The 16,435-nt window shown below is 42.1% G+C and overlaps 1 protein-coding gene across 5 annotated transcripts in view; it reads right to left on the bottom strand.

The window, feature by feature from the left end:
- The window catches only part of GREB1L (GREB1 like retinoic acid receptor coactivator), a 729,370-nt gene that overhangs the window by 81,413 nt on the left and 631,522 nt on the right, over positions 1–16,435 (bottom strand). For all 5 annotated transcript variants that reach the window (XM_029591103.1, XM_029591107.1, XM_029591104.1 and 2 more), the window contains 2 exons: positions 6,452–6,607; positions 5,932–6,071 (listed from right to left, as the gene is read on the bottom strand). In XM_029591103.1, coding sequence (XP_029446963.1) covers positions 5,932–6,071; positions 6,452–6,607 — 296 coding nt within the window. The remainder of the gene's footprint in view (positions 1–5,931; positions 6,072–6,451; positions 6,608–16,435) is intronic.

Genomic DNA, 16,435 nt, shown 5'->3' with positions numbered 1-16,435 from the left:
AAAAAGAAAACCCTTGTACTCCAGGGTGAGCCAAACTATACAATCCAAGAAACATGAAACCCCCATCAAAGTTCATTAAAAAAAACCTTGCAGCTTGATGAAGCTTCAGAAGGGGCCAAAGTTATCGCCAGCTTCCAGTCAAATTGGTGTGCTTCAGTCCATCTCGTCACGCGATCTCATGGAGCTTCGTGCTAGGTGCAGCCTGAGTGTCCGACGTCGATGCGCTCTGCTCACTTAAAAATTTTTGAGTGTCTTCCGCCGTTGAGAATCAGCGAGGGCCCTCGGGGGTTGCCACATGTAACCTGGCTGGGTAGACAAGCGTGGCCTTCAAACCAAGAGTGTGCATTTTAGTGCATAGTGGGGCCAGAATTCGGCACTGTGAAGCAAGGTTCGCGGAGAAATCTTGGAAAACCAAGATTTTTTTATTATCGAAGGTTAAGGATTTGCTGGATTGTTTGCTTGCAAAATTTCACTTTTATGGGCAAAATTCAAGATTTTTGCAATCACCACTCGGGGACGGGCCATGTTCGCCTTTTTAGGCCCCAGCCTGTAAGCGCGGTCCATTCTCAGCGGGCCGTGCATCTGAGAAAGGCCCAGTTCTTGGGAGATCCAAGTTTCCAAAAATTGTGGCAAATCTTTCTCTACCAGCGTCTCAGGAAGCCCAATAAAGCACAGATTGGATCTGCGCGAGCAGTTTTCTAAGTCCTCGAGGCGCTTGGTATGTTTCACCAGAGAAGCTTTCGACAGGGTAATTTCGGCTTGAGATGTGTGGAGGCCATCTTGGACATCTGACACTCGTTGTTCAATGTCTGAGAAGCGCGTTTCAAATCCTGCTATTGAAGCAGATAATTCTGCCAATTTGATGGAAATTGTCTTAAGTTCGGGCCCTAAGGCTTCCTTCACCGCCATTTTTATATCGGCCAGAACCATTGCATGGGTAGGCTCAGGAGGCCCGGCTATCTCCTCTGGCTGCTGCTCAAGCGGTCGGGATTTGTCCTTATCTTTATCCTTCTTTGTCGTCCGGGACGTCATCCCTCAGAATAAACAAAGTCCCGATGAAGAGTTGTCTGGCAAAGGCTAGCAGAGAAACCCATGGGTTTTAGCAGAAGTGGATGGGGTTGGATGAAGAAACAGGGAACTGAGGAGGGAAATCACATCTGTTCCCCTCACTGCATCACATGATCTCATCTAATCATCTTTTATTTATCCATTCCACTCTACTCATGATTTTATAAACTTCCATCATATCCCCTTCTCAGCTGTCTCTTTTCCAAGCTGAAGAGCCCTGCCTGCGTAGCCTCTCATCATAGAAAGGTTGTTCCATCCCTTTTATTATTCCGTTGTGCTACTTTGCACCTCTTCTAGTTCTGTAATGTCTTTGAGAATGGCGCAACCAGAACTGCACACAATATTTAAACTGCAGTTGTACCAAGGATCAATATTTTCCATTTTATTCTCCATTCCTTTTCTGATCATTCCTAACATTCAATGCACTGAGCAGAGAATGTCAATGTATTGTTCACAAGGACTCCAAGGTCCTTTTCCTGAGTAGTGACTCCTAATACAGAACCCAACATCATGTATCTGTAGTTGGGATTATTTTTCCCTATGTGCATTACTTTGCACTTTTCCACATTTAATTTTTTTCTCCATTCAGTTGCCCTGTCTCCTAGTTTCACGTACAATCTGTCTCTGATTCCAAGTCTCTGCAAAACATATCAATGGCTCATGTACTCTAGAAAAGGATTCCTGGAATACTCAGCAGAAATTCGAAGTGTTGCTTGGGTTTTGGATACTCAAACATCTTGCACTTGAAAAGACTAACGGGTAGATTTTAAAAGGGTCACACATCTGCCCATAAATATAACCCCTAATTTTCCTCAGCTGGTTTGAATTATGCATATAACTTTGCTACAGCTCCTTGGAGGAGAGGGGTGGTGGTGCGGGGGGTGGATGGAGAGAGAGAGACTCAGCCTGTCACCCTTTCAATGCACTCCCTCCCTGTCAGGATCTGCATCCTGTTTTGGAGAAGAGATTTTTGTAGAAGTTGAGGCTTTTATTGGAATTTTCCTGTGGTGAAATCCTGGCCCTTTTTGGAGAGGGACAAGCCCTAGTCCCGGAGTCTAGGGGGTGAGATCTGTGTGTTCCTCTCCCATTCGGAGATGGGGCTGCAGTGACTTCCTCATCTTAGATAAAATCTTTTATTTGGACATGGAAAGCGTTTTCCCTTTTGTTGGTAAGGAGGTTTCGTACCACCCCTCCTCGTACCGGTGCTGGGCTGTGATCTTTCCTCTTGAGAGGTCACATTAGGAGGAGTTTTGGAGTACTTGGAACAAAAGTGAGATCAGTGGAGGTCCATCCTTGGAATATCCACCCTTTGGGCCACAGGGCTGGTGAGAAGACGACCGGACGTTTGCATCTCAGGTAGGATTTTTCCAGGACAAAGGGCAATTCCTCTCACTCAGCATTTCCCTGCCCTACTGGGACAGTGATAAGCCTTCTCCTAGGTACCTGAGCAAAGGACACATACTCAGAGGGAAATAGCAAGAATTACTAAAAATGTTTTTGTTCATACTTGATTTATTGTGTTTGTAATTAAAATGTTATAACTCAATAAAATATAAAAAAAAAAAAAAACCCAGTGTAATCCCAGTTGTAATTTGGCAAAGTTATCTGCTGACTGGACATTTATTTATTTTATTTGAACACCCAACACTGTGTTCCTGCAGCACTATCACAGAAAGCAGTTAGCAGCACACAAAGGGACTTCACTATATCGCCTGGGCCTAGGAGGTCACCCAGCCCCCATAGAAAGAATTCACATTTTGGGACAAACAAAGAGGGGAGAATATGTCATAAGAACATAAGAAATCGCCATGCTGGGTCAGATCAAGGGTCCATCAAGCCCAGCATCCTGCTTCCAACAGAGACCAAACCAGGCCACAAGAACCTGGCAATTACCCAAACACTAAGAAGATCCCATGCTGCTGATGCAGTTAATAGCAGTGGCTATTCCCTAAGTAAACTTGATTAATAGCCATTAATGGACTTCTCCTCCAAGAACTTATCCAAACCTTTTTTGAACCCAGCTACACTAACTGCACTAACCACATCCTCTGGCAACAAATTCCAGAGCTTTATTGTGCATTGAGTGAAAAAGAATTTTCTCCAATTAGTCTTAAATGTGCTACTTGCTAACTTCATGGAATGCCCCCTAGTCCTTCTATTATTCGAAAGTGAAAATAACCGAGTAACATCTACTCGTTCAAGACCTCTCATGATCTTAAAGACCTCTATCATATCCCCCCTCAGCCGTCTCTTCTCCAAGCTGAACAGCCCTAACCTCTTTAGCCTTTCCTCATAGGGGAGCTGTTCCATCCCCTTTATCATTTTGGTCGCCCTTCTCTGTACCTTCTCCATCGCAACTATATCTTTTTTGAGATGCGGCGACCAGAATTGTACACAGTATTCAAGGTGCGGTCTCACCATGGAGCGATACAGAGGCATTATGACATTTTCCACTATGATGCCTAGATCTTTTTCCTGGGTGGTAGCTCCTAATATGGAACCTAACATCGTGTAACTACAGCAAGGGTTATTTTTCCCTATATGCAATACCTTGCACTTGTCCACATTAAATTTCATCTGCCATTTGGATGCCCAATCTTCCAGTTTTGCAAGGTCCTCCTGTAATGTATCACAATCCGCTTGTGAATTAACCACTCTGAATAATTTTGTATCATCCGCAAATTTGATAACCACACTCATCGTATTCCTTTCTAGATCATTTATATATATATATATATATATATATATATATATTGAAAAGCACCAGTCCAAGAACAGATCCCTGAGGCACTCCACTGTTTACCCTTTTCCACTGAGAAAATTGACCATTTTCTTAGAAGCCTCTCATGAGGGACTTTGTCAAACGCCTTCTGAAAATCCAAATACACTATATCTATCGGTTCACCTTTATCCACATGTTTATTAACTCCTTCAAAAAAATGAAGCAGATTTGTTAGGCAAGACTTCCCTTGGGTAAATCCATATTGACTATGTTCCATTAAACCATGTCTTTCTATATGCTCTACGATTTTGATCTTGAGAATAGTTTCCACTATTTTTCCCGGCACAGAAGTCAGGCTCACTGGTCTATAATTACTCGGATCTCCCCTGGAGCCTTTTTTAAATATTGGGGTTACATTGGCCACCCTCCAGTCTTCAGGTACAATGGCTGATTTTAATGATAGGTTACAAATTTTAACTAATAGATCAGAAATGTCATTTTTAAGTTCCTTCAGTATCCTAGGATGTATACCATCTGGTCCAGGTGATTTGCTACTCTTTAGTTTGTCAATCTGGCCTACTACATCTTCCACGCTCACAGTGATTTCGTTCAGTTCGTCTGACTCATCACCCCTGAAAACCATCTCCGGAACTGGTATCTCCCCAACATCCTCATTAGTAAATACGGAAGCAAAGAATTCATTTAGTCTTTCTGCAATGGCCTTATCTTCCCTAAGAGTCCCTTTAACCCATAGGTCATCTAATGGTCCAACCGACTCCCTCACATGTTTCTTGCTTTGGATATAGTTTTTATTATGAGTTTTTGCCTCTATGGCTAACTTCATTTCAAATTCTCTCTTCTTTTTCCTATGGAGATAGCCCCAAGAGACAAATTCCTTTATGGCCCTTTGGGAGACCGTACTCCCACCGAAAAAGGGTTACATACAAACTGATATAATTACATAAAACTAAACAAAAAATTGAAAAATACAACACCAAAAGCTTCAGTGTCAGCAGACCAATCCACGTTCAGAATTGCAATCTGAACAGGGATTGGACCATTCACAGTCAGTCAGATGAACTCTGTTCTCAACAGGGATTAGTTCTCAATGGGGATTAGTCAGCTGTCACTTAAATTGACCAATCCATAACACAGTGAAGTGAATAAATTAATATCTAAGTGCAGGTACCTGTTTGCTGTGCTGGTATTTAGATATCCACCCTGAGAGAGGAGATAAGACTTCTCTTCCTGCTGGGGTACTAGAAGACTTTGGAGGTTTGGGTGGGGAATGCCCCTACTTTTTCAAGCATGGGAAAAAGGGGATCAGGCATTATGACCTCAACATTTAAAAGTAAAAAAAACTGCAGGGTAGGTGGTGGTAGGGGATATCAATTTGCTACAGGGGCAACTTTTTCTCTTTTTACTTTGAGGTGGAGTGGGGAAATTGGGCAGGCCTTTTTTTTTTTTTAAACCTGGAGAGGGGGCTGAAGAGATCAGACTGCTTACAGCCAATCAGTCTTTTCTTTGTTTTCAAATATTCAGCAAGTCGTGCGCTGCAAAGTTATTTTATATAACTTTATCTGGGTAACTCTGGCAGATTATATTCAGCAGATGACTTGTCCTGCTGAATATCTGGCTAAAGTTATCTGGACAACTTTACCCGGATAGCTTTGCCACTCGCTGGACAACTGAATATGGACATCATGATATACAAAATCAAAATATATTGCATCAATTAGAATTTTGATGCCATATTAACCCCAGACAAAATAGGATACACTGGAGATCGCCATGATGCCAAAAAAAAAAAAAAGACTATTTTATAAACAGTGACTTGCTCAAGGTCCCTTGTCACAAATTTCTGTGGGTACTTTTTCCTTGAGCAATTTTCGGAAGGAATTCCTGCAAAATACGCAGATAAAAGTTACCCCTGGACTTTGTACCTGCCCACCAAGTGCTGAAGAGTTTACCCTTAAATTAAAGCCTTTAAGAATGGGTTACTTAAGAGCCCTGGAAATACTCATGTTGGATGGCCTCCATTCCGAGTTCAGGACCACTTTGCAGTCTTCTTTGAAATTGTTTTACCTGGTGACTAATGTCAAAACATTTATGGAGGATTTGATCAGCAACTGTTAGCGAACCTGTGCAGTAGGGTTGATATCCATGTACTGCTGGCATTGCTCACAGTGATGAAAGGTGTTGTAGGCGGCATATTTCGTCAGCATCATGGAGACAGTCTTCCTCTTCTTCCGCTCCTCATTCTTCACATCACTGTTCGCTTCTGTATCAAGAGAAATGACATGCTAGGGTTTAATTTTCAAATGGCAATGCATGCAGGATTATAACTGTGAAATTTGTAGCACCTTTTATTTTTGTTTTGCATATGTTGAGCATCTTACACATTTCCCTATTCTTTTTTTAAGGTTTGTTCCATTCAGCTCATCTGGAATGATGCCTGGCCCTAGTAAGCATCTCCCACAGGGAAGGCATTTAAGAAGCAGAAGATTAAGCTGGCCTGGTAACTTGTCCAATTTGATTCTTTCTGGTGTTTAAAAACCCTTTATGTGCTTTCGGCAAAGCACTTTATGGACCATCATCTCTAGCCACATAAACTTAAGAAGGCAGAAAGTATTCCAGTTTAATAATCTAGCCCTTACTAACCTAGTTTCACCTTTGCGAGTCTTTCTGTATACACGGGGCTTATCCAGCTGTACTTTGGATCATGCACACTTGCGTCGAAGGTCATTTTGCTGAAGATCTCAATGTCAGGCCACTGATCGCTGACAGACTGTGAGATGTCACTGCTTTCTGAGTAATCTTAACAAAAAAACAAACAAACAAACACAATACACATCAGAGATAAAGGTGTAGGAAATGTGCCTTTTACTTTAAAGCCTCTGCATAAGACACATTTGTAAATCAAAGTCAACAGACTGAAAGTGTTATATATAAAATCCCCTTTCTGTGCAGACTTCTCAAAACCTGTATCTAGGTGAAAAGAGGGGACAGCACAATGTTTTTGTTAAGAATATTATTTTAAATGAACTACATAATCATAGAAACATGACGGTAGAAAAAGACCATATGGCCTCTCTAATCTGACCATCCACACTAATCATTTATCATAAGAAGCTTTTTTCTGTTTTTTTTTAAATGTGGTAAATCAATAGCAGTAGCTTTGGATCTAATGACACTGCAAAAATTGCATTCATGACTTATTATCAAAAGCCAGATTCCCATCACCACCACCACAAAAATTATAAAGTGTCGGCCCCGTGGCAGCACTGTGTACTGCCATGCGGAAGGTCCCTGGTTCAATCTCCGAGTTGGATCTTCTGCCTCCAGCTCAACTGGGACTGGGGCTGAAGTGTTCATAGCACCTCCATGGGCAGGGAGTTGAGGTAATTGCTGAAGGGTGACACCTAGGGCTAGATTCAGGCTAATGACTGCAGAGTTCCTGAGGGAATCCTGTGCATGGCCCCCTGGTTGAGGACCATCACTGTGATGACCCGACTAGGTCCTTTGGTGGTGGGGAGGATTTATAAATTTATAAAATATGGGAGAAAAACCTGTGGCTAGTTGTCAAGTGAAGGCTCATGGTAACAGATATAGAAAGAGAAATATGAAAGCAGAAGAAGATCATATGGTCTTGAATTCAGAAATAGAAACATACCAGGATTCCAGACATGGGTCCACATGAGCTGGAAGTACAAAGGAGTAGGAGTAAACTCCAGGGTAAAAAACACAAAATAAAGCATAAAAAGCATGGCTCTGGCGATGTCACCCCAGTGAATGGCTGCACGAGGCGCGAGCTCCTAAATGGCTCAAAGTCAAATTATGAATTGTCTGCTAAAATTAGATATATTTTGCCTCAAAAGCATAGGGATGAAAGACAAAATTCAGACAGCATGCAAAAAGAAAGAGATTTTAGAAAATGTTTTAAACCAGAAGAAATGAGATGTGGAAATGGACCAACACATGTGCCCCAGAAAGATAGCATGGGAGCTGATGACTTGAAATCAGAGTAGCTGATTGGAGCAGACTTGAAGCAAATAACTAAAGACTTAAAAGCCCTACCAAAGAAATATAAAAAATGACTTAAAAGCATTGCAACAAAACTTAAAATTCCTCACGCAAGAACCACACAACTGAACACAACCCATGAGAGAGCCATATCCATCGCCAGCCCCACACTATGGAACTCAATACCAATCGAAATAAGAACTCAACCAAACATTAAAAACCTTCAAAAAAGAGCTGAAAACCTGGCTTTTCACCAGAGCCTACTCAAACTCACTCAAACGCACTACCAGACCCCCACGCAACCCAACACCAAGAAGAAATCTCCATCTCTCGATAAACATAATAACTTCTACCATTCGAATACCTAAGACAATGTGCAACTGACCTCACATCATAGAAACATAGAAATGACGGCAGAAGAAGACCAAATGGCTCATCCAGTCTGCCCAGCAAGCTTTCATACTTTTTTTTCCCCTCATACTTATCTGTTACTCTTGGCACTTATTAGTAACTTTTTGGTTCTAGTTACCTTCCACCCCCGCCACAGATGTAGAGAGCAGTGCTGGAGCTGCATCTAAGTGAAGTATCTAGCTTAATTGGTTAGGGGTAGTAACTGCTGCAATAAGCAAGCTACTCCCACGCTTATTTGTTTACCCAGCCTGTGCCATTCAGTCCTTGTTGGTTGTCTGAATATAATTCCTCTTTTATTTATTCCCCCCTGCCGTTGAAGCAGTGAGTTGCACTGGATATGTATTCCAAGTGAAGTATCAGGTTTAACTGATTCGGGGTAGTAACTGCCGTAACAAGCAAGCTACACCCATAATTATTTGTTTACCCAGACTATGTAATTCAGTCCTTGTTGGTTGTTGCCTGAATATAAATCCTCTTTTCCTCTTTCCCCCCTGCCGTTGAAGCACAGAGCTATGCTGGATATGCATTGAAAGTGAAGTATCAGACTTATTTGGTTTGGGGTAGTAACTGCCACAACAAGCAAGCTACTCCCCGTTTTTTTGTGAATGCAAATCCTTTTTACCACATTTCCTCTTGCCGTTGAAGCACAGAGCAATGCTGGAGTCACATTGACAGCGAGTATGTTTATTGAATAAGGGTATTAATCTCCAGGTAGTAGCTGTCATTCCCACAAACTACCCCATGCCTCTTACTCTTCATTCACATCCTCTAGACTTTATAGATCCACAGTATTTATCCCATGCCCCTTTGAAGTCCTTCACAGTTTTGGTCTTCACCACTTCCTCCGGAAGGGTGTTCCAGGCATCCACCACCCTCTCCATGAAGAAATACTTCCTGACATTGGTTCTGAGTCTTCCTCCCTGGAGTTTCAAATCGTAACCCCTGGTTCTGCTGATTTTTTTCCAGTGGAAAAGGTTTGTCATTGTCTTTAGATCATTAAAACCTTTCAAGTATCTGAAAGTCTGTATCATATCACCACTGCTCCTCCTTTCCTCCAGGTTGTACATATTTAGATTCTTCAATCTCTCCTCATAAGTCATTCGATGAAGACCCTCCACCTTTTTGAACCTTTAAATACCTGTTGTTACTGGCCTAACTGGATAAATCATCCAACCTATATACCTTCCTTTATACCTCATTTATTAACTCTATTCTATGCCTTAGTAGAACATTTTGTATATAACTTACACACAAATCCCTAAACTATAATCCAACTCCAAGACAATCTGCTGTGATTATGTTTATCTAACATTTTTCACGATTACTATAAACTGTTCTGATGGCGAAACCGAATGACGGTATACAAAAACATTAAATAAATAAAATAAAATAAAATAATAATTCAGAGATGTTGACAATACAGATGAAAGAGTGAACGAACAGGAACAAACAATGGAGGAGAATGAGGAATTGGTTTACAATTTTAGCTGTGGTGTGAATACATTAATAGCTGAGAATGAAACCCTACAAATGAAAGTAGATGATACTGGCCAACCAAATAGCTGCATGCTACCATGTGGAAGGTCCCTATTTGGATTCTCGAGTTGAGTCTTCCATACCCCTAGGTTGGCTGGGGATGCAGCATTCACAGCCTCTGACGGGGGAAGGAGTCATGGTCATCATTAAGAGTGATACCTGACAGCTGGATTACCATGGAACAGGGAAACGGAAGGAGATCTGGTGCATGGCTACCACTTCAGGGCCATTTCTGCAATGACCAGAGTAGGAACAGTGAGAGGATGGATCTATTAAAACAGGGGGGGGGGGGGAAATCCCTGCATAATTGCGAATGAAGGCTCATGGTACCAGAATCCCAACGCTGCTTCTAATTCAGCTGGAAGACAAAGAAGAAAGGAAGAACTACCGGGTCAAAAGAAAAGTAAAAAAAAAAAAAGTAGACAATATTGAACACAGAACCCAGTACATCATCATCTGAATACGGAATGACCTGTAGGGTGGTAACGTAAAAGCTTTAATGCAGCTGAAAGAGACATACTGCTGAGACTGATAGAATATCAGATCCAATATTGGGCACTCTGGCCAGCGTGCCATTCTACGCATTTTGGACGCACATTAGTGCGTCCATAACAGCAACAGCGCCGATCACATGTAAACTGCAAGTTAATGACTAGATAAGCTAGTATCCCTGATCCAGTATCAAGCGCTCAAAACTAGTGCATCCATAACAAGGCTTTTCATGTGTACAAATTTTTATGTGTAAAATTTAGAATGCCATAACTCACATTACTAATCATGCCTTTCTTTTATTTTACATTTAATGCAACTACCACAATGGTACATACCCTCTCTTAAGGCCAACATAGGTTCCACATCGCAGCTCACAACATGGCGACATTGTGGTAGTTGCATTAAATGTAAAATAAAGAAAGGCATGATTAGTAATGTGAGTTATGGTGTTCTTTCTTTGTAGTTTCGGCATATATTGATGCCGAAACATTGTCAATGTCGGGTGTGTGAAACAGAAGCATTGCAATGGGCTACGGAAGAGTTTGCAAGGAGGATCAATAAAAAAGATGAGTAACTGTAATGGAAATAAGTGAAAAATTTGTATTGAAATAAGTTATATAAAATAATAAAAATAAGCAAATAGTTTGATGGGAAACAGTAAATGACGTGAAATTTTGTGCTAATTTATGGTACGGGTTGAAGCCCATTGCGGGCAAGAGTCTAGAGATTGGACAGAGAGAGCACCTTAACATCTGATACTAATTCCCATTATTGAAAAGATGTTTGCTGAAGGATCATTGCTGATTATTTCTCATGCAAGTTATTATCAATTACATCAATAATCCTTGACCCCTTTGTCAGGATATTGATCCAGTCTTGAATCAACAAAATGCCTATGCAAAATCTTTTTATATTTTTCTTATTATAACTGTAGATTCATTGCATATCGCGATTGGAGTCTGTCTTGTCTTCTCAGCCTCACAAGCATGGGCATCCATCGCACAATCTCCCACCTACCCTTAAAGCCTGCACCACCCACTCAGCCTCCCACCATCACTGGGGTGCAAAATCTAAATTCTGTTTTGTGTTTTATTTCAGGAACTGTAATCGGAGGACGACGGATGGACTCGTAACCCAATGCATTATATAAATATTTTTTCACAATATGCCAATACATTTTTTTAAATTTCTTTAATAGATTCTGTTCTCTGGAATAAGGTGCCTGTGATACATATGTCATTTACTTCCCTCTCCTCTTGTACCAGCTACTCCATTGCTGCCCTGTGTCAACCTGGCCCTCTCAGCAACTACCATCCATCTCAGGCGTGCATCCATTTACCCTCTCATAAGGCACCTGCAGTGGCATCCCTCTCCTATCACCTTGCTTAAGAACCTGTTATGTGTGGTGGGACATCATGGACACCTTGGAAAGGCCATGGCCTTGGGCATCCATTATGGGTCCTTCAGACATCCAGAATGGGCGTCCATTATCAACGTCATATGGATGCTCATGCTTTGGGCGCCCATGAAAGGTCCACGCGCCCTAGATAACAGATGCCCAAGGCCTTGGCCTTTTCAAGGCATCCATGCTTTGGGCAGCCTTAGGCGTCCGTTGTCTAGGGTGCTCCGCGTTTTCTAAACTGCTGGGCATCCGCTATGGAAGGGCCCATGCGCCCAAGGCCTTGGACTTTCCAAGGCGTCCATGAAGGGTCTGTGTGCCCTAGACAACAGTCGCCCACGGCTGACCAAAGCATGGACGCCTTGGAAAGGCCAAGGCCTTGGGTGTCCATTATTTAGGGTGCGCGGACCCTTCCATAGTGGACACCCAAGGCCTTGGCTTTTCTAAGGCATCCATGCTTTGGACATCTGTTATCTGCATCACAACTCTAAATGGACACCCAAATCCCAGATTTGGGCCCTTTGGATGTCTAAGACCGACCAAAGCATGGACACCTTGAAAAGACCAAGGCCTTGGGAATCCGAAGGGCCCAAATCCGGGATTTGAGTGTCCATATAGGGTTGTGACGCAGATAACGGACATCCATGTGGAAGTGGTCTTTTGTGCCCATGATCATGGACGTCCGTCCCCTGAGGCCACACCCAGACATCCATTTTGTGCAGTGCCTTCAGCGAGTGAGGCAGTTTAGAAAATGTCTGGAATGCCACGCGGGAGGATCCCGAATTTCAAGAAGGGCGACTTGTGGAGCTCATCTCCTTGTGGAGCTCATCATCCAAGATGACTTTATTTTTGCCCTGGGCGCTGGTGGGACCAGGAACGGGCAGATAAGGCCTGGCTGGAGCTCAGGGCAAGCTTTAATGCCCATACTTCCTTCCCCAGAGAGGTAAGTTGAGAGGTGGGGAAAATGATGATAGGGTCCATTCCTCTTTTGTTTATTATTGATGGTTGCTGTATGGTCACCAATGTTTGACACAGGCCTGCAGATTTTTCAATGTCAATATGGCCAATTATGATTTAAGACCTTTTGCTCCAGGAACTTCAAAATTGTTCAGGGGGGACTAATAATAATAATAATGATAGTGTGGAAAATCAAGCTTCCTAGAATAGACCGATTGTATCACATTTGTTCATTGCTGATGCTTTTTGGTAAAACCCACAGGGTGAGTTAATGAATAGGGTGGGAGCTGCAGGCCGCATATCAGTTTTTTGCATTGTTGAATGCTTTATTTTTTTGGTACTCATCAGGTGGAAGCTTTGAAAAAGAGGGCCCGGAGGCTCCAACGGGAGGACAGCAACTACCTCCAGGCCCTATGTGTCCAGCGTGGGCCGCAGGAAGGTATGTGTTGTTGGTTTCACATTGAAGTAGGAAACACGAGACAAAAAGTGAATACCGTTTAATGGTTATGTAAAGCGCACTGAAAACTATATTGTAGGAAGCTTGCGGTCTACATATGTTTAATAATGTAAATTATAAATGATAATTACTTACAGCTATTAAAGGTTTGCCTAAAAATGTGCTGGCCTGTATCAACTGTGTATAATTGATAAATCTTGACAAATAACTGCCTCCAGTTATTGAACTGCCCTTCAATACCCTTTCCCCTCTGCTGAATCTTAGTAATGCTTTGATATTTCTCATTTCAGACACATCCAGAACATCTGAGGAGGAATAGGAGGAGGACAGCAAGGCGCCACCACTACTATCACCACCTGCCCCCACAGCACCCATTTCTCCCACTCCATTGTCCACGGATGGGAGAGGTTGTTGTCATTGATGATAACCAGCTCTCGCGAGAGGCAGCAGCAGTGGGTCGCTGATTCCTGGAGGCTGGCGCAACATCCAGGTAAGGACCACAGGAGCAAGGCAGGCCCTGTCCCATCCATGTGCACCTGGATGCTGTGCTGGCTCTCCAAATCTGGCTGACTCACGACCTGTATGCCCTGGTGGTCCAGATAGTGACCAGCTTGGCAGACCTGCGGCATGGCCAGCGGGAAGTGATTAAGCCAAGCCGGCCACCATTTCCCCATCAGTGACGATCCTGCTTGGCCCCCATGGACCTTATCCCCCTGTCCCCCTCTTCATCCCTGCCCCTCCTCGCTAGTAAATATTTGGCTTGAGTTTTTTTTTTATTTGTTATAATATTATATTTGTTAAGACATGTCGGTGGTTGTCCTATGTACAAAGGAGACAAGGGAGAGGATGCAATATTGGGAAGGTGATGCTACTGATGCCAGTGGTGGTGTTGGGGATAGGGAAGGGAAGAGGATGATGATACCAGGGGAGAGGCATGAGAATGATGCTGAAGGAAGAGGGAAGGGAGACGGCAATGTGTCAAAGGGCGGGGGGGGGGTGTAAATGACTAGATTGAGGATGGGGAAGTGGGTGTTTTGCCATATGATCAGATCAATGTTCCCTCTAAGCTGCGCAATCGCGCGGCCGCGCATAAGTTAAATTCCTGCCGCGCACATGTTTTTATCTGCCGCGCAAAAAAAAAAAGTTTAAATTTACGGATTTCAATGGCAAAATTGTAACGAGTTTCAGTAAGAATAGACGTTTTCGTATAGTGCTACAAAATTTAAATTTTCTTATCAACAGCGCATTAGTCATACTTTCGTTCATTTCCGTTTCCTGTTTTCCGTTTCCGGTTGATTGTGTGGTGTGGTGAATGGCGTTCACGAGAAAGGGTACAGGCAGACAGAAGATAGCGGAAAAATATGTCGAAACGTGAATTCAAAGACGGAAGAAACGATAAACGTTTGACTAAGAAAGCGAGATTGAACTTTAAAGTCGAATGGCTCAAAGAATATGTAGAAGCCGATATGCCGTTCAGTCTGTCGATTTGCTAAGAAGTCAGCGTCGGGGAACACTTCGGGCATTGCTGAAGGAAACTACTGAAGAAAAGAAGACAAAAACTGAAATTTTTCTGAAATAAAGTCTGCTTCCAGTGAAACGTGAATTCAAAGACGGCTCAAAGAATATGTAGAAGCCGATATGCCGGAGTGCATCATCAAACAGCGAACGATTCTTGGAAATATTTTTAAGTTCAACTCGGAGAACTCTGTTGTCTGCGACATCTGCAAACATGCGAATGCTCATTGTGCTTTCGCCCAAGGAAAACAGTGGGACGAATGGAAACTGGATTATTTAAAGCGACATTTACTCCAGAAAGTTCACGTTCAGTCTGTCGATTTGCTAAGAAGTCAGCGTCGGGGAACACTTCGGGCATTGCTGAAGGAAACTACTGAAGAAAAGAAGACAAAAACTGAAATTTCTGAAAGAAAGTCTGCTTCCAGTGAGGAGGTAAAAATTCTAATTGATAATGTCCTCCTTGCCATAAAATTGAATTCTTCGATGCTATCTGTTCAGGAAATTCACAATCACATTGGAAAATATGTAAAAATACCGGAATCTTGGAGAAGTAAAAATTATGCGTTTGAATTTCTAGAGTGCATAAACTCAGTAATACAAAGAGATATGATAAATGATTGGCGCCAGTCGACATTCCACACTCTCATAATTGATGAGAGTACAGACATCACCGTGACAAAAATGTTAATTCTTTATGTAAAATTTCAAAAAGAAGATGAAGCTGCTTACTGTACTTATTTTGCTGGAATTCTGAAGCTGACAGAATGTAACAGTGCAGCTATTGTGACAGCCATTACCAATTTCTACCAAGAGAACAATCTTGACTTGAGCAAAATGGTAATGTTCACATCAGACGGGGCTTCTGTGATGCTCAAGAACTACGATATGCTGATTCAATATTGCAGAGAACGGATAGAAGAAGACGATGACCCAATACACAAATACTGCTTAGACAAGTTGACAAAACCTGAGTATCATGTTACCATCTTTACTTCAGAGGAGCAATCTAACAACTGTAGAGGCGTTCCAGATGACAAAAGCCAAAATAATGAAACTTCGATCACAGTATCTTGGTGACACCATTCATTTCTCAGGGGAAGTTCGTAATGTTATAGCAACGTATCCTTCTGTCAACACCACTGCTGTCATCCATTTCATAGAACGTGTCTGTGATCACTTTAGCAGTAGATTTCCTGAAGATGAACTTGGCGAATGGTCAGTCTTTGATAAAGATTCCTTTGCATCCGTTGAAAATGTTAAGAATTTTTTATTTGGTTCTGACAAAATTGAAATACTGGCAGCTAGATACTGCACCTTGCTAAACAAGCCAGAAGTTGTTCTTAAGAAGAATTTAGTTGCTCAGTATGTGGACTTTAAATTCATCATGAGTGAAAAATTGGCACAAGGTGCACTGAAGAATTTTGACGACATGATTGTTTATATTAGGCAGCAGGATGGGTTTTCTGACTTAGGCCAATTGCTTGACATTTGTGGAACTTTCCAGGCGTCTAGCGCAGATTGTGAGAGAGGTTTCAGTCTCATGAATCAGATTAAAACAAAGACCAGAAATCGGCTAGAAGTCAACCATCTGGACTACCTCATTAGGATAAAACTATATTTAATGTCAGGACAAGCAGTTAATTTGGACGATGTGTATTCATTTTGGAAGAACTGCAAAGGACGACGAAATACTTCTACGGTTGATGTAATGTAATGTTTTCTCTTTCAGCTTTCTGCAAATGTTCATATTTGAATCATATGTTGAGAAATTTTGCACAATAAAATTGACATGTGAAAGTTTTGCACATTAGTTTCAATTTTTGCACACATGCCACCAAACCTTAGAGGGAACATT

This window comes from Rhinatrema bivittatum, chromosome 2, assembly GCF_901001135.1.
Source record: "Rhinatrema bivittatum chromosome 2, aRhiBiv1.1, whole genome shotgun sequence".
Taxonomy (NCBI): Eukaryota; Metazoa; Chordata; class Amphibia; order Gymnophiona; family Rhinatrematidae; genus Rhinatrema; species Rhinatrema bivittatum.
The sequence above is the reverse complement of the archived record's forward strand: the minus strand, read 5'-3'. Positions and strand labels throughout refer to the sequence as shown.